Source organism: Arachis duranensis, chromosome 6 (assembly GCF_000817695.3).
Source record: "Arachis duranensis cultivar V14167 chromosome 6, aradu.V14167.gnm2.J7QH, whole genome shotgun sequence".
Classification (NCBI taxonomy): Eukaryota; Viridiplantae; Streptophyta; class Magnoliopsida; order Fabales; family Fabaceae; genus Arachis; species Arachis duranensis.
The window spans coordinates 103,710,771-103,737,014 of NC_029777.3; the positions used below are offsets into that span (position 1 = coordinate 103,710,771).

General features: G+C 35.7%; 3 protein-coding genes and 1 long non-coding RNA gene across 5 annotated transcripts; 3 read left to right on the plus strand and 1 right to left on the minus strand.

Moving 5' to 3' along the window:
* Positions 1-208: 208 nt before the first annotated feature.
* LOC107495393 (uncharacterized) lies at positions 209-2,799 on the plus strand. Its single transcript, XM_016116544.3, has 5 exons — positions 209-681; positions 1,108-1,353; positions 1,650-1,718; positions 1,879-2,071; positions 2,232-2,799. Exons 1-5 carry the CDS (start codon positions 334-336, stop codon positions 2,633-2,635), a joined length of 1,260 nt encoding a protein of 419 aa, XP_015972030.1. The 5' UTR covers positions 209-333; the 3' UTR covers positions 2,636-2,799.
* A 1,626-nt stretch (positions 2,800-4,425) lies between these two features.
* LOC107495390 (uncharacterized) lies at positions 4,426-8,334 on the plus strand. 2 transcript variants are annotated; one of them, XM_016116543.3, is made up of 8 exons: positions 4,426-4,671; positions 4,767-4,860; positions 5,373-5,612; positions 6,080-6,188; positions 6,733-6,778; positions 7,009-7,094; positions 7,402-7,460; positions 7,907-8,011. In XM_016116543.3, the coding sequence occupies exons 1-8, from the start codon at positions 4,668-4,670 to the stop codon at positions 7,917-7,919; spliced, it is 651 nt and encodes a 216-aa protein (XP_015972029.1). In that variant the 5' UTR covers positions 4,426-4,667; the 3' UTR covers positions 7,920-8,011. The 2 variants fall into 2 exon arrangements, with proteins under 2 accessions (XP_015972029.1, XP_015972028.1); XM_016116542.3 differs by lacking the exon at positions 7,907-8,011 and adding an exon at positions 8,039-8,334 and having other exon boundaries at positions 4,427-4,671.
* Positions 8,335-9,567: 1,233 nt separating this feature from the next.
* Positions 9,568-12,751, minus strand: LOC107495339 (uncharacterized). The gene is made up of 3 exons (XM_016116463.3): positions 12,655-12,751; positions 12,103-12,480; positions 9,568-11,408 (listed from the first exon to the last, which is right to left on the minus strand). Exons 2-3 carry the CDS (start codon positions 12,450-12,452, stop codon positions 9,872-9,874), a joined length of 1,887 nt encoding a protein of 628 aa, XP_015971949.1. The 5' UTR covers positions 12,453-12,480; positions 12,655-12,751; the 3' UTR covers positions 9,568-9,871.
* Positions 12,752-13,069: 318 nt separating this feature from the next.
* Positions 13,070-15,596, plus strand: LOC110272856 (uncharacterized). Its single transcript, XR_008010749.1, has 3 exons — positions 13,070-13,400; positions 13,843-14,630; positions 15,283-15,596. It is a non-coding gene; the product is annotated as an uncharacterized LOC110272856 (long non-coding RNA).
* The last annotated feature ends 10,648 nt before the right edge of the window (positions 15,597-26,244 follow it).

The following is a 26,244-nucleotide window of genomic DNA, read 5'->3' on the forward strand; positions in this document are numbered from 1 at the left end:
ATGAGAAGAAGAAATTCAAATAAGAAAAAGAGGAGGATGAGGTGGTGATGGTGTTGGTATTGATGATAATAAAGAAGAAGAAGAAGCAACTCTGCTAGAGAAGAAAACTAAAAAAAAAGCATATGATTCTAAATCACTTGGATGAATTTAGATGTTAAAATTGATTAGGGGTAGAAAATAATTCAAAAAAATAAATCTTTTAGTTCAACGAAAGTGAGAGAATTTGTAGGATTAGATCACTTTTAAAAGAAAAAAATTGCCCCTCTCAGGTTCTGGTTCGTGCTAGTCAGGTGTGTTTTTGATTACCAAAGCAGAATAATCGGAATTGGAAACATGGCAATGCTCTACAAGATATCATTACTATCGCTCTCACCCACACACATCCTCCTCAACCGCCTTCAAAACCTCACTTCCCTCTCTTCTTCTTCTTTTTCAACTGTCAATAGCCCCATTCGTAGCAGCGCCACCTCAACAAAGAAGCAGAAGCAAAAATCGGCGTTGGCCAAAGAGAAGAGAAGGACCCGTTCCGATAAGGACTTCGACATGGACGCTGTAATGGACCGTTCTGAATCTCGTCATCATTTTCCTGTTATGCTCGCTGAAGTTTTGGACGTTTTCTCCAATCGCTCGCTTACTTCCTTCGTCGATTGCACCCTTGGCGCCGCCGGTCATTCCTCCGCTGTTAGTATCAATCAATGCCTTCACTTTGCACGGATTTCTTAAATTTAGGGGTTTTCTTTTGCTACCTTTGTTTTGTGCAATTAATTACTAGTTAGTATAATTTAGAGTAAGGGTTCAATTTGGTTCTGAAATTGCAAGTGTTTCATTTTACTATCTTATCAACGTTACCAGAGAAAGGAGTGTCTTGCATTGCAGCTGACCATTGAGTTGAGATTAAGTTAGACTCTTGAGTATTTCGAAGTATGTGTTCAAGGACAATTGTCTTTCCATTAATTCTTATTGTATAACATGTAGAGAGAATTTGATATGATTTTTATTTTTTGATAGACTAATTTGATGTTATGCATTTATTTTGGGCATGTATACTTTTTCTTATTTGATAATGCCATTGTGATGATGTTAATTTGGATATGAATGTTGAGACAGGTGATTAATGGGCATGCGGAGTTGAAGTATTTTGTTGGGATGGATGTGGATCCTGTGGCACATAACATGGCTCAAGCTCGAATCAATTCTGTAGTAGAAAAGCAATTGGATGGTGGTGTAAAAGTTTTTACGTTGCTAAGGAATTTCAGACATATCAAGTCTGCTCTTAGGGAAACTGGCGACGAACGGTTGGTGGATGGGAGCATCGATGGAATCTTGATGGACTTGGGCATGTCATCCATGCAGGTTTCATTCTTGAACTTGTATCTTCTATACTGTTACATGATCGGCCCACTTGCTGCGTTGTTTGGTTTGGTTTCCAATATTTGTGCATGAGTGTTTTTGATCTTTGGAACTTCCAATGGGGAGAAACGGAAATGACTTCTTCTAATTTTTGGTAGAGCAATTGCATTTTATTTATTTATTTGAAAAGGAAAACCCTGTCTTGCTTAAGTTGTAATTATAAACTTTATTGAACTTAAAATAAACTGATGATCCTTTTTCTTTTGGCTTTTCTTATTTATATTTGTCCTGGTTTTTAGGTGGACAATCCCCAGAGAGGATTCAGTGTGCTAGCTGATGGCCCCCTTGATATGCGTATGGATCCACAGGTGTACTTTTAGACATTAAATGCAAAAATCAACATGCTTTGTCAGGATTACGGTTTTGGTGTAGATGAGTATTTTGTGGAATGATACTGTTGCTTGCTTGATGCAGAGTCATTCATAATTTTCTTTCCTGTGTAACTGATGAACAGGCCTAATATGACAGGCAAGTCTTAAAGCAGAGGATATATTAAATTCTTGGCCAGAATCTGAAGTTGGGCGTGTCCTAAGGGATTTTGGGGAAGAAAGTAATTGGCGTAATCTGCAAAAGAAGATTGTTCAAGCCCGGTTAGATGGTGGATTGCATTCCACTAGTGACTTGCTCAATCTTATTCGACGTGTGACTCCTGCAATGAAAGGTAGGTCTTTCTCCATTTTGTTACTCTTGATTAGTTGTCTTTAAGGCCATCAGTTTATTTATGCATGTCTTTTATTTAGATACTGTGACCAATATCATGCATGAAATACAAATTATGCTCAAGGAAATATCATCACCGATTTCAATCAACATTGTAACAGGTGGAAGGCAAGGTTGGATAAAGACAGCAACCCGGGTGTTTCAAGCTCTTCGAATAGCTGTGAATGATGAACTGAAGACACTTGAGGATTCCCTCTATTCTTGTTTTGATTGCCTCTCGCCGGGGGGTAGGCTTGCCGTGATATCTTTCCATAGTCTAGAGGACAGAATTGTGAAGCAGACATTCCTTGATATAATTAAAGGACGCGAAGATGAGAGCTGCGATAATAGTGATTTGAGGAAGGTGAGTGATGAGATAAAAGAGAAAGAAGCATGGATAAAACATGTGATAAATGGATCAAATGGAATCATTCTCACAAAAAGACCAATCACGCCCTCGGCAGAAGAAGAAAAATTGAACCGCCGAAGTAGAAGTGCAAAGCTCAGGGTGATTCAGAAGGTTTGATTTTTTCTTTTTTTGGATTCTTTTAGAAAATGAAAATATTGTATGCATAGACTTACATGTAGTTTGTTCTTCTTTTATAGTCATCTCTAGAAAATAGTCACTGCTGTATTCACAAATTTCATTAAGAAAAGATTTAAATTATAAATGCCTGCACCTTTAGCAAACTATCTGCTTAATTAGACACGAAAAAAAAAAGCTATCTTCTTAATTTACTCATAATTAATAATTCACACTTCCCCCTCATAATTTCTATTGCATTTATAGGCGTTTGCTAACAAGTATTTCGCTATTTCCTTTTATGTATGTTAAAGTTTGAAACGAGGTAGTATTGGATGAAAAATCGCAAAAGATTTCTTTTTTGAAAAATGCTCAAAGACCAGAAGAATTTATTGTTTTTTATTATTATTTTTAGTCATCAACCTAATTTTTTTATTCGAATAATTTAACAATATATTTTTAGTCTACACTTTTAAATATTAATGATTAATTATTAATCAAAACAATAACTTTTACTGGCCTTCTAATATTTTTTCTTCTTTTCTGAAACGAAAATGTCATTTAAAAAAAAATGTGATACTTTCTGAAAACTAAATGTCTTTAGAATATTCCTTAGTGAAATTCAATAAAATATCACCATAATTATAATTAAAATTTGCCACAAAATAGATGCAATGGTAGATGAATGACGTGTCCGATGAGATGATTAAGATTCAAGCTCCAGAAATATAATTGTTCAAAAGTGTCTTTTTTATTATAAAAAGTAATATCAGATTCAAAATACATTACACATCAAAATTCTGATTAATATAACTAGTGAATCGTTTCTCAATGATATATATACCAAGACATACCATTTTTCTATTCAACGGAGTAGAGAAGAAAACAAGCGTAGGCACGATGTTAGATTTGTTACATTCTTATCCTAATTCACATTAAGAAATATTTCTTTTAATTGAAAGATAAGTCCTTTTATCTATTTGCATGCCAACGATTTGTACTGGGATTAATTGCTGTACTATTTTCCTTGGTTCAAATGAGATTACTGGTTGTGTAATATGCTTAGAACGTTCGAATTCACCGGACTTAAGAAAAGATAATGTTGTTGACTATGGGATCCAGAGCTTGCTACAATTATTGGTGAAGGAATTTCAGAATAGTTTGATCATTAGAAACTTTGAATTCTAGTATACTTGTAGATAAATTTCTCAACATAAATTCTCTAATTGCTTTTAAGATATGAAAAAATCAGAAAAGAATCTACTAAATTTATGTTTTTATCTCGTGTATTACATGTAATGCTTGTGCATTACGAGATAATACAACTTAGTATTAGCTTACATTATCAGTGACATAAGGAGGAATAATACAAAAAAATGAGGGAATGAAAATGACAATAAATATATCGTAGAAAGCAAGAGAATATGACATTTAGACCAAAATGGATATAACAATATTATAGAATAGTAAGTTGTCAAAATATCACTTTATCATTATTTTCTTTCTCTTTTAATATATTATAAATACATTTGTAAGTTTTTTATAAATTTTTATTAAAATAAGACATATTATAAACTTGATGGACGGACTAATGTCAAATTCATTTATTTTTTGTTTAAAAAAAATATCCTGTTTGAGATTTTACAACAAGTTTATTTAAATTAAATTCCTTTTAAATAAAAAAAAACGCTGGAAAAACTATTTCCGTGGTCAATATAAAATGTAATTATTTTAAGGTGTATCAAAGTTAGATTCATGTTTAAATTGTTTGTTGTTATCACTTATCCAATTTATTTGGAGGTTTATACTTTATTTATACTACTATGTAAGATCTTGTGCACATAACAATCTCTGCGGCTCATATGTCATAACACGTTTTATTGCGCACTTTCTGGGTTGTGTCTGTGATTGTGAAGAAGATGAGATAAGAAATGAGATTACGATATCATGAAGTTTTAAGTGGCATTTCCGCAATTCCGCATAGAACTCATCTCTTTCAATCTTGTTCCTTGTTCGGATTCCTCCAACTTCCTTAATGGGTGATTACGCTAACCCACACATTCTTTTTCACTTAATTCTCTGCAAACCAAACACTCCCTTCATAACCACTGCACCTCTTTATTTCCTTTTGCAGCAAAAGCTATTCCGCTGTGTAACAAATGGTGTGGATATCGCCATCACTGCTTCAAACATTCGCCTTCTTTTTCCATCCCTAAATTCAGTTACTGGTAACTCCATAACTTTATAGACTTCCATCTAATCAAGTTCTGCCACGTGGCAGTAACTGAATGGATGATTAGATGAGATTACTATGAAAGAAGGTGAAAACTCAGGTACAGTTGACTGAAGTTGATAATGAAAATTTAGTTAGATCAGTCCAATTATCTAACGGTTTTTAATTATTAACTTTACGTGAAGTCGACTGCACCTGAGTTTCCACCATGAAAGAATTTTATACTGGGCGATGCACTCTAAAGTAGTTATGGTTGTTAAAAGAGTGAATAATGCTAAAATATTTGTGGTTGCTGTTGCATTGTGATTAGGTGCATCGTAGAAAATTATGGTAAAATATTTACGATGTCTTTTGATATGATTTTGTGAGCACTTCTTGTGGCATTTTCTTTTAATTGAAGACATTATTATTAAAGCATCGTTATTTCCCCTTTTTTTCTGATAAATTTTGTTCCATAAACTGTGTGATCTTTGTTAATGGTTGTTAATATTTTTGGTGTTAAAAAAGGGCTTCTAGGAAGAAAACTGTTATCAAAGTAATTGCAGAGGATTCCTCTGGTTCAAATGTAAAGAGAGCAAATTTATCAGCCGCGAAATCGGAGAGAATTAAGCTGCCTGATTATAATGATGGCGTTGGAGGTAAGAAATACCACATAAGCGAATTTCTAAGGCAGCCTAGTGGTATTGCGGCCGTGTTGAACACGAGGGCGTTGCAAACATTTGAATCTCTTGATGCTAACACTTACAGGTCTGTAAAACTTTCTAATTCTGTTTTTGTTGATTAGTTATTCTCTCAGTTACTTAATGATTAATCAGGTTATGGAGTATGAGTTGATAACCAGTAGTTTTACTTTTCATGTTGATCCTCCTTGTTCCAATTACAATCAGAGGATTCCTTAGTCCCACACCCGTGTTAATGCAGGGTTTGGGGAGGCAGATAATTTACATGAATGCCAAAAAAGGTGGAGGAACATTGTAAATTTATGTGGTGATTCTGACATAGTACACTGAAATTTGAAGATTTAAGCAGATAATTCAACTGTAACCTATAGAACATAGGTTGAAAAATACTATTCTTTAATCTTTATAGTGAAAATCCATGACCATTGTGTTTTAACCTTGCATTTATGAATTCTAGCATATATCTTACCGCGCTTGTTTGGTGTAATAAGTATGCATCTGAAATCAAATACTAATTATTTCTTGTTTGTGTAGGTGCTCACTACCTAAACTTCAATTTTTGAACTTTGAAGCTGCTCCAATGATGGATCTGCGCGTCACCCCAACAGAGGAAGATTGCTTGGTTGAGATGCTTTCCTGTAAGGTGTGCCACGCGACAACACAATACTGGAAAACAAAATGAAAAGTTTGGTAAATGATTTAACAATGAGTTTAATTCAACAATTGAATTGCTTAAATGTGCATTTGTAAATACTAAGAAAGATTTTAATTAACATAAGCTACTTGTGTTAGGTTTTACTCAAATGCTGAAAACATATTTAATTATTTATTCTGCTTTTAAGCAGAAGTTGAGATAAATATATTCTATACAAAACCTTAATATTCAATAAACATAATAAACCTTAGTCTCTTTACTTTCAAAAGATCATTTTCTCATTGTTTTCTGTTTTCAACAAACTTGTTTTAATTGTTTCCTTTAGAAAATCTTGAAAACAGGAAATGGATTGAAACCATGTGATATTTTTGTAATTGAAACTGAAAAAGGAGAAAATGAAAACAGAGAATAATTTCTTAAATCAAACAAGCCCTTTTTATATCTTCATTGGACATGCATCTTTGCACTGCTACATTCCATCAGTCACTCATCCCATTTTAATTTTCTGGATACTTCACTGTATTCTTCACAGTTTGAGGGTTCTGAAGTTGTGGAAGAGCAAAACAACCACTTTTCAGGTATCAATGGATGGACTCGGTGCACAGCGAGGGATTCGAGTCATATGTTTAATTTGGGATCTAATCTCTGTTTATGTGAATTGACCAACAAATTTTTTTTATTTGCTATTAAGAGCCTTCTACAGATAAACTTATTTGTCTTCCAAGAAAATGAAAAGATATATGTTTCATGTGACTTTTCTTTTTCATTTTCTTTTTCAATTCATGCTTTTATTGCTATGGATTTGCAGCACTTATGGTAAATCATATGACATGGGGAGGTGCTGATGCTGAATCATTTTTAGAAGTTGATGTTAAGTTGAATCTCACACTTGAGGTTGTTCTTAATTTCTTATCTTCATCATAGATTTAAATTTTCGATATACGATTGTATCCATGTTCATTTCAGTTTCTTCTGTTCTTGTGTATAAGCTTCGGTTTTTGTTCAAAAATCATTAACTTCCTTTATTTGATGCAAACTATGAGTAATTTATGTAATAGCCTAATTTATTTGATATTTACCACTATAGAGTCTCTCTATAGCTGCATGTTTGTATGCTATAATGTCAACATTCTGCAATCAAAATTATTACAATATTAACTATATTTTGATACCTTTTCTTGTGTTCATTTGTGTTTTGCAGATTTATACAAAACCATTCACCATGATGCCTGTATCAGCTGTGGAGCGTCCAGGAAATTTGTGAGTGTTTTTAGTAAATAATCTTGGTTTAATCCTTTTAGGTTGTTTTCCAGATGTTACTTTCCTCTCATGCTTTCTGATGGTCCCAAAATTCAATTCCAACCAAATTAACTCTTTCTATTTTTGTCAATTCATAGAATGGTACAGATTGCTGATTTCTTCCAACAAAATTTGCTCATTTCTTTCTGACCTTGGTTTATTTATTCATTTTGCTTTCAAGAATTTGTTTTTATAATTTATTGATTGTAGATTAATCCTTGTTGGAAGAGATAGCTTCACATATCAGGCTCAAACAAAAGTTACTTCTGTAATTTCGACTTTTGACCAAATTTGTGAATTAATAATTCTCAAGGTTATATATCTTCCTAGAAATTATACTTGCTTATGATAGTGGTTTCGCAATGTTGCTACTAATTCAATGCAAAACTCATCAAATTTTTTTACAGATTAAGTGAATAGTTTCTCTGAAAACCAACAACAAAATGCTAGTTTTGTCCTCTTGGCACTATATTATTCTACCAGTTTCAACCAACAACTTTCATTAATGAATTATGATACATTAGTGTGGTTGAGTGCAGAATAATGCAAGCTTTGGTGGACAAACTCGTGCCACTGCTACTTCGGCAGATGCTTCAAGATTATGATGAATGGGTTCAAAAGCAATCGGGAAATACTACTTAAAATCTGGATTCTAGCTTATAAATTATTTGTACTTTGTTTTATCATCTGTCACAAAAGGTTCATTTTGTTCAGGCTTGTAAAGAATGATAACCACATGCAATCAAATACATGGAATCTTCTCACGAGAAATATTAAATAGTTGGAGGAGTATATATAGAAATATTAAATTGTTGGAGGAATATCTATATATATTAAATAAAGTAACTTAACTTTCTTCCTTTAGAATAGAACATACACCCTGATCTTAGTTGACTCTACTTAAGAGACAGGCTCGCTTTTTATGAACACATAATATCATTCCAACAGAAGAGAGAAGAGATGACAAGAAAATTTTCATGGTTGAGGAAATTAATACCAAATTGATGCAATTAGTAAGAATTTAATCAGTAAAGATCAAGGGGAAAAATGAAGGATCAAGGTATGTTAATTGATCAATGGTTAACTATGATACTCGGAGAGAATTGAGGAAAAGAATCATGTTTCCCTAGAATACAGGATTAAAAACTTGATCAAAATAAAATTAAATTGATATAATAAAATTTAGATATCAATGAAAGTAGAAAATCAATATTTCAATAATGCAACCTCAATCCAAAAACAAAACCTTCAGTACCATAAAAATATGAAATGTCACGAGATTAAAAACTTGCCATCAAATAGCTTTGACATATCAATGCCAAGCATGATATTAAAATAAACTTGATCAATTCCAAAAAAAAAAAGAATAAATAAAATAAAGAGAATGGATATTGTCACTCCAATTTTGATAATATCATTCTTTTTTTCTACAAATTAATGTAAATATACAATGTAAAAGAATCATGTGTGGAATGACATTATCATTTTCCAATAAAGGATCATGGACATAACATTGAAAATTCCATAAAAGTAATTCAAGTTGAACTTCTACAATATAGAAAAAGCTAGCAATATCAACAAACATGATTGGCAAATATAGAAAGCTCTAATTCTTTAGGAAAAATTTATAGAATGTGTATATCGATGCAGAAAGAAATCATACCTTCGTATTGCATGGACAAACTACATTATCCTCGTTAAAATCACACATAGTTCAGTTTTTAGTATATCTGTATATGTAGCTGTGACATTCTATAACCGTGAAGAGTTGAAGAAAGCAATAAAATCATTTCGAGAAGAAACATAAGATCAAGCAATCATAATTCCAATTAAATATGCAGCGATTTTACACACAGGCAAGAAAAATTTGTAAAACCAGTTGGTCAATACCAATCCATACACTGCAAAGATAGATGAAGCCAAAACTAACCACAATCCATACACTGCAAAGATAGATGAAGCCAAAACTAACCACCAACCAAAGCTGGTCATTAAAGGGGTGTTACAGGCAACTATCTACTTGCTAGAGAACTATGCAGCAGCCGCCAATGGCTGCTTGGAGAGAACATGAACAACTTGTGCTTATATTTAGAAGAATCAAGAGGATTATTGAACCGCTTGAAAATAACAATGAAAAACCGTACATATTACATAATCAATGTCACTGCAGGTCCCAAATATAGATGGAACAGAACAGACTGGTAATACAACCCCGAAGTACAAGACGGAATAAAAAGACTTGGTGCATAAAGCACATGTCTAACAGACTAATACTGTAATACATTCTAGTTAATGAGATGACTTCCTCTTTCAGCAACCTTCCTCTTAGCATTGCTAACAGAATCATATTCACCGCTGTTGTCCACGTCCCCTTACCGATGGTGCTTCTTTCTGCGACCCTTCTCATAGCTGTCTGAATCAGATGGATCGCCCTCATGCTTCCTTCTTCGAGACTCACCCTTCTTTCCAGCATTGACCTTCCTCTTAGAATCGCGATCAGAATCGTATTCACCACCACTGTCTGGAGTCTCTCTACGGTGCTTCTTTCTGTCCATTCTGCTGTCTGAATCAGAAGAATTATCCTCATACTTCCGTTTATGATATTCATCTTTTCTGAGTAGCCCTGTATCTTTAAGGCCCTTCCTTTTAGCATTTTCATCCACTCTATGATGCTTGTTTCTATCATCAAAACTGCTGTATGAATCTGAAGAATCATCACCATACTTTCTCCTTTGAGTTTCACCCCTGTGTTGCCTTGTATCTTTAACATTCTTCTTTGTATCATATTCGTCCACCTCTCTTTGGTTCTTCCTTCTATGGTCCTTCTCACCATCCAAATCAAATGAATCGTCGTCATACTTTCTCCTTTGAGGGTCAGCCTTCTTGTCATACCTTCTATCTTCAACACCCTTCTTTTTGGCGTATTCATCCTGCTCCCTTCCGGGTTTTCTTCTATGATCCTTCTCATCATCCATACTGCTATCTGATTCAAAAGAATCATCATCATACTTCTTCCTCCGAGTGTCAGCCTTCTTGTTGTGCCTTGTATCTTCAACATCCTTCTTTTTAGCATATTCATCCTCCTCCCTTCGGTGTTTTCTTTTATAATCCTTCTCATCATCCATACTGCTATCTGATTCTGAAGAATCATCATCATACTTCTTCCTCCGACTGTTAACCTTCTTGTTGTGCCTTGTATCTTTAACATTCCTCTTTTTGGCATAATCATCCTCCTCTCTTCGATGCTTCCTTCTATGATCCTGTTCATCATCTGTGCTGCTATCAGATTCAGTTGATTCGTCATTATACTTTCTCCTTTGAGTGTCAACCTTCTTGTTGTGCCTTGTATCTCTAACATCCATCTTTTTGGCATATTCATCCTCCTCTCTTCGGTGCTTCCTTCTATGATCTTTCTCATCATCAGTACTGCTATCTGATTCAGATGAGTCATCATACTTTCTACTTCGAGTGTCACCCTTCTTGCTGTGCGTTGTATCTTTAACACCCTTCTTTTTGGTATATTCATCCTCTTCTCTTCGGTGCCTCCTCTTATAATCTTTCTCATCATCCATACTGCTATCTGAATTGGACGAATCATCATCATACTTATTCTTTTGAGTATCAACCTTCTTGTGGTGCCTCGTGGTATCTTTAACATCCTTCTTTTTAGCATCTTCATCCTTTATATCTTCAGCCATTTTTTTCTTCCGACTGAAATCTCTGTCCAAAAACGCATGCTCACTTTTCGAGTTATGCTTCACCTCAGCAATAGAAGCATTTTTCCCATCATCATTCCCATCAGCAATTATTTCACCATCTTCAACAGAAGCTATTCCAAGAGCAGCTTTTAAGGTTTCCATCTGTTTTTCCTTTCTAGCAGCAACTTGGTGAGTCTGGGTATCTGAAACTCTGAAAATTTGCCCCAAAAGCAATATGGTTAATGAATGACTGGAAAGGAACTATGGAAACATCGCTTAAAAAAAACCAAGCAAGCATAATTGTTTGTTAGCCCTAACCCCTTCTTTCAATCTTCAAAGCAACACAAATTGTTCTAACATACATACCAAACATCTATTTCACAAGCCTAATAAAATACCACGACTTAAACAAGCTTTTCATCTATAAAATATAGCACATATTAGTTTCAACCTCTCAATTTCTGTTTCAGTCTCGTTGTCAGGTCATCTACAATGAACTAGGGATGAAGACTATAAAGGATTATAATTTCACAGACCAGATCAAATCCATGCTTAAGCACATGGAAATGATTACAACCGATATTGTTTGCGTCCGTCAAAGAAATTTGCTTTGTTTCAGTCTCTATCTCTAACTCCCAGACCCTGTCAGGTGCATTTGCCCCTAATGAGGGCCTGGTATGGGGTAAAGAAATTAAAAATTTCAAAGCTTGCTCAACAGCAGAATTTTACTGACAGTTCTCATCCAATGCGAAACATACCCTCACTATTAAAAAAACTAATCATCAAACATTAAATGTGTTAAATTTTCACAGAATAAACATATAAATGATCACATCAAAACCTAAGCACATACAAACCCCAAATCAAAACACATCCAAAGATTACATAAAAGCAAAATTTCTCACTTCTTATCGGATGCACTGGTCGGTCCATCGCCGTCCTCAGCAGCCGCAGCGGTTTCCAAATTCCTCCGGGCCTCATCGAGCTTCTCAGCGATCTCAGCATCAGTGTAGCCCTGATCAATGAGCTTATCTTCGAGGATCACAAGCTTGAGCTGAATCTGGCGCTTGCGGTCATGCTCAAGAATCTCCTTGTTGGGCTTCCTTGTAACACCAGCAGTTCCCTGATCCGCTTCGAAACCCTTTGTGTTCTCCGAAACCTTGTTAGTTTTGGCCTTCACGAAGAACTTGTTGCCCTGGATGTAACCGTTGGTACCGGACCCTCTCGGAGTCTGTAACCCTATTCCGTTGTACATAGTATCGTTCTCTTAGCAATCACAAAAGCTGAAATTCAAAAGGAAAACCGAACCGAGAAAAAGGAAATTAGAAACCCTAAATTCTACAGTAATTATAGGAATGAAATATGATAATAACAACGAAACCGGATATTGATGTTTAGAGAGAGAATGGGAAAAAGTGAATGCTCGGGGCGATGCAAAACCCTAGAGGGAGTGGTACCTGTTATCCTGGACGAGAGAATGGAATTGAAGAAGAAACCGCGACAGATTGTTTCCCAGAGTCTAATTTGTTTTTGACAGCCTATTTCAAAACTTGATTTATAATTGAATTTCACCCAGAATTGAACTTATTGAATAATCACATAACAAATAAAAAAATTAGTTATTAAAACAATTTATTCAAATTATTAAAATAGAATAAAATTATATCACTCTTTATTAATGTCATTATTAACACAATTTCATTTAAAATATTTAAACGTATTGACAAAGAATTGTGTTGTTAATCTAAATTAAATTCATAAAATTTATATGTTTAAATTTTTTTTTAGGTTTATGTAGGAAATTTTTCCAAAAAAATAGATGTACAACGGCAATGGTGAACAACAGATTTTTCCAAAAAAGTAGATATACAACGGGAATGGTGAACAAAGGGCTACACACACAATCATAAAACACATATCCCAGCCTAATTACCAGATTCTCAATTTCACTTTTCACCTTTTACTGTTACCCACTTCCAATTTTACTTACCCTAAACCCTATCTTCACCACACCCAATACACCGCTGCAGCCACCGTGAACCCTTATCGCCGCCTCCACTGTGATGCCGGCACGAAGCAGTCCTCCCGCCGTCCTTGTGCCACACGTTTAGAGTCGCCGTCACGCGGGCGAACATCCGCCCCCTGCTTCGACGGTGTGCCGATGCGACTTCTCTCCACGATTGCACGCTTCTCTTTTCCCTAGGTGTCAAACAAACATCATCTTTTCTTATGTGATTAAGTGCTTCGTTTCTGCTGATTCTGTCCTTATATTATATAGTAACTGCCTATCTCTTTGTATCTAATGCACTTACGCTTCTAATATTACTTAGCATTGTAGGATGCTTTAGTTATTATTTATTAACTATAAGATCTCTAGTTTAGTTGTGCAATGCTTGCTTTATTGTATACCTTTTTGTCTTCCTCTTCACTATTTTATCTCAGATTTTAAGTTTGATTGCTATTTTAAGGTAGTAGTAGAGATTTATCTATCTTCATTCTTCACCAGAATTAAGTCAGTCTTACTTCCTTTTCTTTTAATTAAAAAAAAAAGTGCTTAGATTCAATTTTGTTTGCTTATTGCTCAAATTGTCCTAGTACTTGACTCCTTATATGATTGTTTACACCACAATTTTATTGTTTTACAGAGTTGAGAAACTGAAGCATGGATTTGGCATGAAAGTACCTAGACCAGCTGCATAATTAAATGTAGAAACAAATACTGTTGCAGGTTTGGGAAGATGAATTTTGTGCCTTCCTTGTGAATACTCAGCAACGTTATTTGGTATCAGATCATTCAACTAGTCTGGAAATGCTTATAAGATTACATATTTATGTTTGTTAGAAAAACTGCATGAGGAATTCTAAGATTGATAATGTCAAGAAGTTTTAGGAGTAGTTCTTTATTGAGCAGCAAGGCTTGCATCTAGTGTAGAATTTGATGTGTAAAAATTTAATTTATTCCTTTGAGTTTACAATAGTAAATTTGTAGTGATAACCATGAAAATTATATTTTAATATGATCTTAGAATTTTTGAAAGATTATTGTGAATTATTTTATCTTAAGTGCATGCATTCGTGTCATATGTTTTTAAAGTGTCATGTGAAGTGCAGTGTTAGAGGAGACATAACACATTACCCCTTTGTTGTAACTTGTAATGTACATTATAAGCTAGTTATAGATGTAGGAGTTGATGTGAATTTTTCTTTTCTTCCTTAAGTATGATTCAAACACACGAGTTCAAACAGAAAGAGCTGAGGTTAGTACTTAGTGGTCCTATAATCAAATTATATAGTATTCAGTTCAATATTTAATTAATTACTCTAATTATTATGGCATAATCATTGAAAATAATGAGACTTAGTGGGACCAAGAGTAAGGTGGTATTGCAGGATGCAGAATTTCTAAGAGCCAATGGTTGGTGAATCAGAGAAGGTGCTACTATTCTCCCATTTTTTTTGTAAATTTATTTATTTATTTGGTCATGATTTATTCTCCTTACTTCCTTAGTACTACAATATCCAGTACCACCAACCGAATCTCCCTTTCTTTTTCTAACTTTTTTTGATAATCCTAGTATTTTATACTAACTTCAATTCATAACCTTATTTTCCATTATTTGGGGATGTTTATTTTACTATATATGCGGATAGTTATTTCATATGAGAAATAGATGTTTGTCTGGTTTATACCATTGTTCTGTTACTTGATTTGCTAGATCCGACATGCATATGTTCCACATGTTTCTTTTCTTATATGGTTTGGATTTGATTTAGTTTAATTTTGCTTGAATTGAAATTGCTTGTTTGAGTTATGCCATTTAAACATGGTGCACGGGTGGTATTTTGGTCAATCTGTTAGTTGTTACTGAAGAACTAATAAAGCATATGTTCATTTCACCATGTATACAGATAGTTCTTTCATATGAGAAGTGAATGTTTATTTGGTTTATAGCATTGGTCTTTTGCTTAAATTCAAAATTTGTTATTTGTAAATTCTGTAGCCTCAATTTTTATGCATTATGTGCTTGACGGTTAATACTACTATAAATGATATCAAGGTAAATAGTATTTTTTTTTTTCTTGAGGAGTTGGAGGAGTTCAGTGATGATGTATGCTTGATGAAACTGCTGAAAGATAAAATGAAGAGGGTGAACTCTGCATTTGAAGGGCACTCGCATACAACAAAGTTGGAATTTGAAAGACTGAGCAAAGTGAAGGCTAAATTGAATAATTTGAGGCAAAAATTAATTGCAATTCTAAATTACTGGACAAATGCTTCTAATGCATCCCATTCTAATGAACCATCTATTATGTATGTGTCTACTGCTGCGTTAAGGGAAAACGTTGCATAGTACTTTTTTTTGTTTCTCTTTTAATTTTTTTTGTTTACTTCACACAGCATGGTAATAATTTGTACTACATGTTCATTGTTAATCCAATTTTCATGCCTCGCCTTTTATGTTTAGAGGAAGCAATTGTTTTGAAGTAATAAAATTATTTATAAATGTGGCATAATTGTAGTTCGATAGCCTATAGGTATGATTCTCCATATCGTCTCTCTTCATCTTAGACTTGTACAATTAAATTTCATCACAGACTAATTATTTTATGTAGTAGTTTTTATCCATTCTTGCATCAAAATGTTAAGAGAACCAAAAGGTAAGAAAACTTTGTGATCAACAATAACTTAGCCACTTTGGTACCCAGAAAATCTGTTATTATATCATTCATTTCAATATGTAGCAGTGACAAGGGTCATTTATCAAGTTAAAATCAGATGAAATCTTTTTTTTCTCATCATTAAGTATTCTATAATCATACATCAACGACAAACTAAAACAAGGCTTTCTCATTGAACTGACTGGATGAACAGTATTATATTCCAAATCCCTGACATTTTTTAAATTGGTCAGCCTTCAACATTCTTCTTGTGCTGGACATTGAATGACAACTTCAACCATATCAGCAACTAATTGTGACAGAACTAGGACAATAGAAGAAACTAATATAAATCACAATATTAGTGACATGAAAAAAAAATTAAAAGTAAATGCTCAATCTAGTCCTTAACCATTTGAACGACGGACAAAGCGCCCCTTGAAGATAGGAAATTAACCCACCGGACTCCAACCACACACGAAACTACTTATAGTGGACCCTGCAACCGGATGGGTGAAGGTAGAGTGATGACATGTCAGTTTCTCTGCCACATAGATATTGTCTTCCTCCAAATTGAGACCAATTGACCCCTCCAAATTTCAAAAGCGGCATCGTCAAGGCTATTTTGAATTTCCATAAAATCCCCCATTCTCCTTTGTCATTTATGCTTTATCCTAACCTAGACAAACCCTTCATCTTCATTCCCTCCAAAAACTGTACCTGACGTTGACGACCTGCGAGTTAAGGTATGTACTCATAAGGTTCCAGGGACGACGAGTTTGCGACGACGGTATTGCATTGCAAGAGTAGTCGGGCACGGCGAGTGGCATTTCTGTTCTTCTTCCTTTTTCTTCATGTTTTACTTAGCGTGAGTGAAGAACATCAGATAGGTCATATTCTGTAATAGGAAGCTATGATGAAAAATTTGTACTGGTTGAGAAATCGGTTTCGTTAGGATTAAATTTTCTGTAATTATTTATTTGCAAATTAGGACAAAGTAGGGCATGTGCAAAGTTTAAACTTGTTTTAGTAAAGTATATTTGATCAGGAAAATCACAATTTTTTTATCCTTATTGCGTTTAAATTTTGTGGGTTGAAGTTCCAAAATTTATGTTGGTCAACGTTTTGAAGTGTATATAATGTCATTTTTTAATGTGATGCAGATGTCTGTTTTTGTTGTGCCTGTATTTTATCATGGTGGTAGATTTATTAGAGATAGAAATGGAATTTTATGTTACAGAGATGGGAAGGTGACAAGATTTCCTCACATGGATGTAGATCTTGTGAATAAGAAAGACTTGGAAGAACTGCTTAAGAGTTTAGGGTATCTAGACTACAAGACAATGTATTAGTTGGACTGTAATTGCTCTAACATGGAGTTTGTATTGTACATTCTGAAGGGTGACAAGGAGATTAACAACATGTATAACTATATCCTTAACAATGATCACCCAAAGGAGTTTTATGTGTTTTTTGAGCATTCTGTTAGTGAAGAACCTGTGATTGTAGAACATGTGATTGTAGAGACAGAGTCTTCTTCTTCTTCACATGATAGTTATGAAAGTGCAGAGGATGAATCATACAAGCCACCTCCACTTGGTTATGAGAGTGAGAACAGTGATTCACATTTCACAGTCATCAAGAGACTATAGAAAGGGGAAAAAAGTTATTACACCAAAAAAGTCATCTCAAAAATCTTCAAAGAAGTATGCTGGAAAGAGGAGAAAATGACATGTTTTAAGGAAGGGTATGGAGAGTGGAGCATGGACAAATGGGTTAGATGCAAAAAATTCAGGTAATAATGGTTTAGGACTTAGTGGGTCAGGTGCAAGTGGAGTCGGACCCAGTGCAGAAGTTGGGCCTGGTGCTCTATATAAGAACCGCAATTAATCAAATCGTTAATTAAGTGGTTATATTGCCCCGATTTGATTCCGAAAATTTAGAGTGAGAATTTGAGTTTTTAAACATCATTTTTGGAATCAGTATGTCTTTCCGAGTCATAAAATGTGTTTTCTGCGAAAAATCATGAAAAATTGCGAATCGACAGTTGAACCGGTTCAAGTCTGCCCGGTGCTGCGCCGGAAAAAATTGAAACAGTCAAGAAGCTTAGAAAAACATTAGAAATGAAAAATCGAACGTTAATTTTAAAGGTTTGGCCCGAAGTTGGGCCAAAACGGACTAAAAACGCTAACGGGTTGAACCGGACCCAAGTTGGGTCCAAGTCCAACATATATAAAGGTTCATTTAATGAACCCTAGCCTCACAAACACACACACACACACTTTAGAAATTGAGAAAGGGGGGAGAGGAAGAAGAAAACCCTTTTCACCTCAATCTTCCCAAGCTCATATCTTGAGCTATAGAGTTTCGATTTGCGTGTCGTTAGCAGCTACGCGTTCCTTGTGAAGAGCTCTACAAAACTCATCCAAGAAAACTCTAGAGGTAAGCTCAAAATCTCCTCAGTTCTTCTCTCCAAAATTTCGGGTACCTAGGGTTTATGGCTAAGTGAGTTTTTGTGATTTTTGATGAATAAGTTCACTATAATCCTTGCTTATCTTTGGGTTTTGACATCCAAATCTGTTGGAAGAGGTAAGAGGCTTTGAACTCTTGTGAACTTTTGATTTATGATGAGCCCTAGGTTGATTTGTGGTGATTTATATGTATATAGCTTGATTATTGTGAGTTTGGAGCTTGTTGGTGCTTGTTGGAGCTACATTGGTGGTTAGATTTTGGTCGAAAGCTCATTTGGTTCATACTGGGAATCGGCCAAGGTATGGTTTCGGTTTTCTCTATGTAGTATATAACATTCATAGACACTTAGGCTAGTGACCCATAGGATAGGATTGGATTTGAATGGTTGTTGAATTGCTGGATATGGTTGTATGATGATGTTTGATAAAATGATGATTAATAGTGATATGATGAGAATAAATGAATTGTGAAATTGAGGAGTGAATTATGTTGATAAATGTGATTTTGGTGTTGAATGATTGGTAATGTAGTCGAAAATTGATAATGAAGTTTGATATATGAGATGTATTGATATGGATGTTGTGGATGAGGAAAAGTGAAGAAAAATATGGTAAATTTGGTATAAAATGACAAAGAGGGTTGATTATGATGAAATGTGGAGTTTGAACTGGGTTGGTTTGGTTTTGGTTGTGATTTCCAAAGCAATTATGAAAATTGTGATTTTGGATAAAAGTATAATTTTGGTGAACTTTATCTGATCATAACTTTTGCCTCGATTTTCAAAATTGGTTGAAATTTATTTAAAGTTAAAGATCTTTGAAAACCCTTTAAATCGGTATAAAGTTTGTGAAATTTAGAATTTTGTAGAGGAGGTTATGATCATTCAAAGTTAGTGTTGAAAATCTGAAAATTTTGCAAAGTTATAGAATTCTGAGTGTTCTGTTGTGTGCGCACACCCACTCTGCATAAATGGTGACCTATGCGCATGCACAGACCTGTGCGTCTGCACACGCAGAGGCAGGCAATCTGTCTGCAGCATTGTCACAGCTTGCGCACGCGCACAACAAAGGAAAAATTGCAATCTGTGCGCATGCACACGTTGGGGAGGCCAGTCTGTTGGGGGCGCTCGCACAGGTTGTGCGAGTGAATAGATCCTTTTATGTTTTGAAACCTGTGCGTATGCACACCCCTGTGTGTATGCACACTTTTAAAAATTTCCTGGGCGTGCATACGCACACCCATGTGCGGACGAACACGTCATGTTTCTCAAATTTTGCTTTGTTTTTAACTATTTCACCTTTCCGACGAGGTTGTAAGCTTCTATAACACCTTTTTAAGACTTTTGGGCATATTTTTGGGCATTCAAACATGGGAAATGAGTTAAAGGTCTTAGACATTATTGTTTGGAAAAAGTTAGCAAACGGAGTACTAGGTTTCTGTTGTACTGGGAAGGTTTGAGGATGTGTGTTGAATGGTTGGTGAATGAGATGTGAAAGCAAGGAACTAAATTGTGCAATGAACAATGGTTGAAAGGAGTCGAGGACTCTGAATGAAGTGATGGATCCATCTTGTACTACAAATGTTTTTGAAAACCACTGTATCACTTTTCATTGAGATTATAAGACGTTATGCGTCTGGCAGGGGCCGAGGTTGGATCCCGCCTGTCGAGGTAGCGGTGGCGGCGTAAGGGCGGTAGTTCGTCCCGCTTGCGCTTAGATGTGAGGTCAGTGGCAATAGATCCCGCTCGCATCCCTTCGGATCATCAGAGCGTACAGCGCAAAACCCTGGATAGTGATCCGAGCACTATATCTCGGGGGTTCCCACACCATGAATCCGAAGGGCAACATCTCCATGGAGATGTGTCGGGTTGGCAGTTGAACCGACAATGTGATATCACAACCAGTAGGGCAGGCATTCATCATATGCATTTTCTACATGTTTGTGTGCTTTGCCGACTTGATATTATTTTCCTTATCTATTTAACATGTCAAATTGCTACTTGTATTAATTGTTGTATATACCTTTACTTGTGTTTTACTTGTATTGTATATACTTGTGCTTTTACTGGGGTTGAGGAGGTTCAGACGGCGGTAGCGATGAGATCGCATGATGGATCAGTTGGTGAAGGCTGTGGGGCAGCGGTATTTGATTAGAGTAGAAATTTCCTAAGATAGATTACCCTAAGTTGGTACTATGACTTAAGTTGTATTAAGGGATTACATATTATGCTGTTTCGGTTTAGTATGCTTTAAGCTTGAATTCTTGTGATGGATATGGAGTCTAGGATTGCCTTTGGCGTCCCGGGGTCTATATCCTACATCACTGGGAACTGTTACCATACTGAGAGGCTCCGGTTCTCATACCATATTTCTGTTGTGTTTTTCAGATGCAGGTCGCAACCCACCTCGGTGAGTTGTCTGGTTGGTGACAAAAGCGGAGGATCTAGATATCTTTCGGAGTCCTTTTGAGTTATTATTATTATTATATATTGTATATGGCTAGCCAGCTTAAACTCCGCGAGTCGTAGCTAGTGTCTTATGATATTATACTATTATACTATGATGTTTTGTTATTCTATACCTGTTTCTTATGATTTAAGTCAGTAGCTTCGTTAGTACGTCTTGCGCTTTTGAAATCCTGTTTTTGATCTATATTCTTCATCGGGCTTCTAGATAATATTAATTTCTTGTCCTTCTATATAATACATGTAAAAGCTTAGAACTGTTGTAACCTTTGATTAACCCTTGCTTTACGACGTGAGGTAAGGCTTACGCTAATTAGGGTGTTACACTCTAGCGGTGGCTAGTGAAGATATGGGCTTAAATAATGGCCCAATAGGAGCAGGTGTCAGAGACCCAAATGTTGAAAGTGAGTCTGAAAAGGAAATCATTTATGATTATGCCTCTGAAGAGTTTCACACCCCTATCTCATCAGAGGATGAAAAGGTTGTTGCAGATCCTAATTTCAATGAAGACAATGAATATAGTAATATCAGGTTTGAGTTGGAAATGCAATTCGCAATAAATGGAGAGGTTTAAAATAGCTTTGAAGGATGTTTTCATGTGGCAGGGACTACATGTACATCAAAAATGAAAAAGAGATGGTCAGAGCTAGATGTGCGGAAGAGACATGTCCTTGGTTGATATACGTAGCTAAAAATTCTACTACATTTTCATTTGAGGTTAAGACATTCCATGACGAGCAGACTTATAGGAGGAATTATGGGAGTAATTTGGCTGATAGCAACTCAACCTAGTTTGAGTCCAAGAGAGGCCATGGAACATCTGAAGCAAGATTTGAATGTTTAGGTACATCCTAAAATGATAACTAAGACTCTTAAGGCTATCAGGGAGACTGTACTTGGTAATTAGGCATGTAAGACTAAGTTTAAAGTTGGTTGTAGGCCACTGATAAGGTTAGATGGCTATTTTTTAAGGGTTATTATGGTGGTCAGCTCCTCTGGGCAGTTGCACAAGACGCCAATAATCACTCTTTTGTGATTGCATATGTAGTGGTCAAAACTGAAAATACAGAAAATGGAATGTGGTTTCTCAGTTTGAAGAGGATTTAGGTGATCACAAGACACATGGATAGAACTTTATGTATGATCAATAGAAGGTTAGAAAACATTTGTGTAGAAAACTGATGTTTATTTTTTCTTTAGAATATTCTTAAGTTGAATTGTTAAGTTGCTTTTTGCATTTTCTTAAGTTGCTTTCTGTTATTGAGATTATTATTCACTAATAGTAGATGTAGGTTCAAATGTTGTAATTAACTATAATGGAAGTATATAGAGTACATGTGGTCTTTTCATTTAATAAAAAAATATTGTGAACCAACATGTTGAATGTGATTTGATCTATAAATACGGTTGATATATTTGTTTATCTACATAAGTTCTTATAAGAAAATATTGTAAACCAACGTGTTAAATGTGATTAATTGTGAGTCTATGTATTACTTGTAGGGTCTTGTTCGTGCCATGAAAGAGGTGATGCTACATGCATACCATCGACATTGTGTGCTGCATATTTAGAATGATTTCAGACAAAGATTTAAGAATAAACAAACTGAAGGACTTGTGTGGCAAGCCTCAAGGTGCACAACACATAGTCAATTCAAGGATGCCATGGAGAAACTGAAGAGTGTAAACACTGGTGCATGGGAATATATGAATGGCATTGATCCTTGGTGCGTGGTGCAGGGCTTTTTTTAGTCAATTTCAAAAAAATGATAGCATCACGAATAACATGTATGAAGTATGGAATGTAATGATAGTTGCTGCTAGAAAGAAGCCAATATTGACAATGTTAGAGGAGATTAGATGCACAATCATGAAAAAGATGGCCAACCATAAATGGATCCTAAGTTCATATACTAAAAAATTGGCACCAGCTCAACAGAAGAGGATAGACAAGTTTATCATGCCTGGAAGTCACAAATGGACATTATTAGTAGACACTTAGAATAATGGATTGTATTTAGAATAATAGAAATCAATGTATTGTTATTGTTCCGTCCAGGTATGCCATGTGTGCATGCTGTTGCCGCCATATCTAAACTTAGGGTCAGAGCTGCTGAGGACTTTGTTAGTCCACTGCTAACAATGGATGCTGTTAGGGCCACTTATAATATGTGTGGAAAATCAGTGAACAGTTAAGAGATATGGGAAGAAGCAAGTCAACCAAAGCCTGATCCACCTGGAAGAACAAGACCGGCTGGACGTTCGAAAAAATGAAGGTCAGAGGCAGCTCCCCCACCAGCACAAACTAATGGTGACAAGGTTACAAGGACTTTTCAAGTCACGTGTAGCAAGTGCGGAAAAAAAGGGCATTATTACAAGACTTGCAAGGGAGCACCTTCAAGACATGATTGGCAACCAAAGAGAAAAAAATCAAAGGCTTCTAACCTACAATTGGCCGTGCATAATGGAGATGAGGCAGACTATCAAGCTGCAGGGGTGCAGAATGCAAATGGACAAACAAAACAAGTACATATTTGTGATTTCAGGGACCAAATTGTACTATACTTATAATGGTTAGGTATTTATCTGTATTGAACTTACATTTGTTAGGGTATTTTCTGTCTTGAAAGATAAGGGATATGCATTCATGGTCTTTTAATTGTGCTCAGGTTGGAGGCTCAGGTCAAACTAACATAGGTACTGCAGATGTCAGTGATGAACCCTTGGTCAACTCAGTGGTAATGGATCCTTTTAGTTTGCAAGGACATAATGTTTTTGTGGATTTAATTGTTGTGTTGTGTATATTGTCAAGATCAGTATTGAATCTCACTTTTGGATTCATATAGGAAAAGGCTAGAAAGAAAAAAAAAAGATGCCAAAGAGGCTCATAGGTGAGGCAAAGGAAATTAATGTCTCACAATCTGCCCCACAGTCAGAGGTAACAACAACCATTTTTATTGCTGTGTATTTGAAGCCTATTGTGTGCTTATCTGTACTGAGTTGCTGGTTGTCTTTATGTTAACAGCCCATTATGGTTCAACCTGAAGCTCCTAAGGTGCAATGGCAAACATTGGCATAAGGCCCCCAGCCCCACCAGTAACACAACAATATGCAAATACCACCATTCCACAACCTCAACCTAATGCAAACCCTACTCAGACCCAAGACCTCCTCGTGTACAACCTAACATCAGTGGTGAAGCTATTTCAGTGGAGACAATAGCAGCAGTTGGCAACCGAACCTCATCAACGCTGCTTAAGTTCATTCCAACCCCAGGCATAAATCTACCAAAGAAGGATTAATTAACCTTTTCACCATGAAATACTCTTTTTGAAAGGTCTTCCTGTAGTACATGGGATCCCATGTTTTGTTTTGGTTTAAATGCTATTAAACTTAATGCTCAGTTGTATTTTGATTTAGTTTACTTATGTTGTGCAGCAGTACTGATTTAGCTTAGACATCGCCTCTACTGTGGTTATTCTAGTTATGTATTTTGGTTGACTCATTTTATGTATTTTGAGTACCTTAAATGGACTTATTTGCTACTAATTTGGTTACAAGTACTCTGGTAATGTTACCATGTTACTTTTTTGTTACTTTTGTCAACTTGGATCACCTATCATAATGAAGTTGCTAGTATTCATGTAGTGAATATAACAGAAAATAACAACTTATTTTCATTTTTAAGGTTGCAAAACATACATATTACATATAAACTCACACATTTGTCAACAATAAATATCCATGACACAACCCTATTTTGATATCCTAACTTAGTTCTTATAAACTAAAAACAAAATTTTCAACCATACAGTTCGCTGAATAAGACCCAAAATGACAGTGCCACTGCAATTCCAACCAACAATGTTGGAATAGTCTTGCATTTAGTACTCTTAGATTTTATCCCTGTTCTATCCTTTGCCATCAACAACTCTATGGATTGCAATTTCTCTTCCAATCTCTTAACTTGGTCCACTAATTCATTAGAAGTAACATCTTTAGCATGGAAAGATGTCACATATTCATCCAGCCAAGCAAAGAATTTGCAGTGAGTAGTTCTGATCTGCAACAACACATGAACTTGCTAAGACAAGAAAGAGAAAGAAAGAAAGAAAGATAGAATGTGAAACTGGAGAATGTTCCACTTTAATTTATGTTTACCTTAAAATAGGTGCACCCGAAGAAGAGTCTGTTTGGATTGTTTATGGTGCTTGACTCAAACAGTATGGCATATGTTTCTGCAGTTACATGTAGGTGCTGTAAATTTTTTCTTCCTACTATTCACACCTTTCCGAAAGCTACCGGTCGAGCCCAGCTTCGCACTCGAACCCTCGCTTTGTGCATCGGCACCCATCTCGGTTTTGCTTCGTGAGTAGTAACCACCATCTTCTCCAGTCATGACTTGCATATAGTAATCCCCAAATGTGGCTACAATAAAGATCCGAACCCTAATTTGAAGAGACTCAATCCAGCCTTGAGGATGCCATTTTTGAAACTGGAAGGGGTCGATTGGTCTTAATTTAGAGGAAGGCAGTATCCACGTGGCGTAGAAACTAACATGTCATCACTCCACCTTCTCAGATCTGGTTACAGGGTCTGCTATAAGCAATTTCGTGTATGATTGGGGTCCAGTGGGTCAATTTCACATCTTCAAGTGGTGTTTTGTTCGTCGTTCAAATAGTTAGGGACCAAATTGAGTATTTACTCAAAAATTAATAATGAAAACCAACCTATTGTACAAGTTTAAGTTCATTCTTGGCAGAAGCTACTACTAAAGGACTATGGGGGTTCGGAGTTGAGAATAACATTAAGAAAAGTTATAACTGATAACAAAAAGAGGTCCAATATGCAGAATGTTATAAGCAGGGCCATTCAATATGATTCCAATCACTTTCAGTCTGGATTCTCTATTTTCATCGGGAATTTCCTAAGGTTTATTCCAATACCAGTTTAAACAAAAGGAAAAAAAAGGAACCGGGGCACAAATGGCGGAACCTGGTTGTGATTTTTGTTACTTCGTGTAGAGGACGTTTGGCACCGGATTAGTGAGTGGCAGCAATGGCATGAGGGAGCGGCAACGATGCGTGTGCGTGGCAGCAACGGTGCGCGAACTAGCTTCGTGTGGGCTAGGGTTGTCGGCGCTCTCCAAGTGAAATGCGGCTTCTCAATGTAGAGCGGTGTTGCCAGAACTGGTTCAGAGACGGCAATGCGATTGAATGGACTCTGGCGACAGCGTCGTTGGGAGTAAGAGGAGAGTCGCGTGCTATGAAATCTAATTTTTACTGCCTTTGAATGTGAAAAGGTAAGTTTGGGTGAGAGTGGTGAGATTGTTTTGTGATTGAAAACTCAAATGTAGTCGATTTCATGTGAAGTTGATAGCTGAAAGCTGTTAGATGAAAATTTAGTCAAATCAGTCAAATCATCTAACGGCTCTCAGTTATCAACTTCACGT

Coding starts and splice junctions, on each gene's coding strand:
- LOC107495393 (XM_016116544.3), top strand. CDS start 334: ATGGCAATGCTCTACAAGATATCATTACTATCGCTCTCACCCACACAC. Junction 682..1,107: donor CCGCCGGTCATTCCTCCGCT/GTTAGTATCAAT, acceptor ATGTTGAGACAG/GTGATTAATGGGCATGCGGA. Junction 1,719..1,878: donor ATATGCGTATGGATCCACAG/GTGTACTTTTAG, acceptor CTAATATGACAG/GCAAGTCTTAAAGCAGAGGA.
- LOC107495390 (XM_016116542.3), top strand. Junction 7,095..7,401: donor AGTTGAATCTCACACTTGAG/GTTGTTCTTAAT, acceptor TGTGTTTTGCAG/ATTTATACAAAACCATTCAC. Junction 7,461..8,038: donor GTGGAGCGTCCAGGAAATTT/GTGAGTGTTTTT, acceptor GGTTGAGTGCAG/AATAATGCAAGCTTTGGTGG.
- LOC107495339 (XM_016116463.3), bottom strand. CDS start 12,452: ATGTACAACGGAATAGGGTTACAGACTCCGAGAGGGTCCGGTACCAAC. Junction 11,409..12,102: donor ACCAGTGCATCCGATAAGAA/GTGAGAAATTTT, acceptor GCAAATTTTCAG/AGTTTCAGATACCCAGACTC.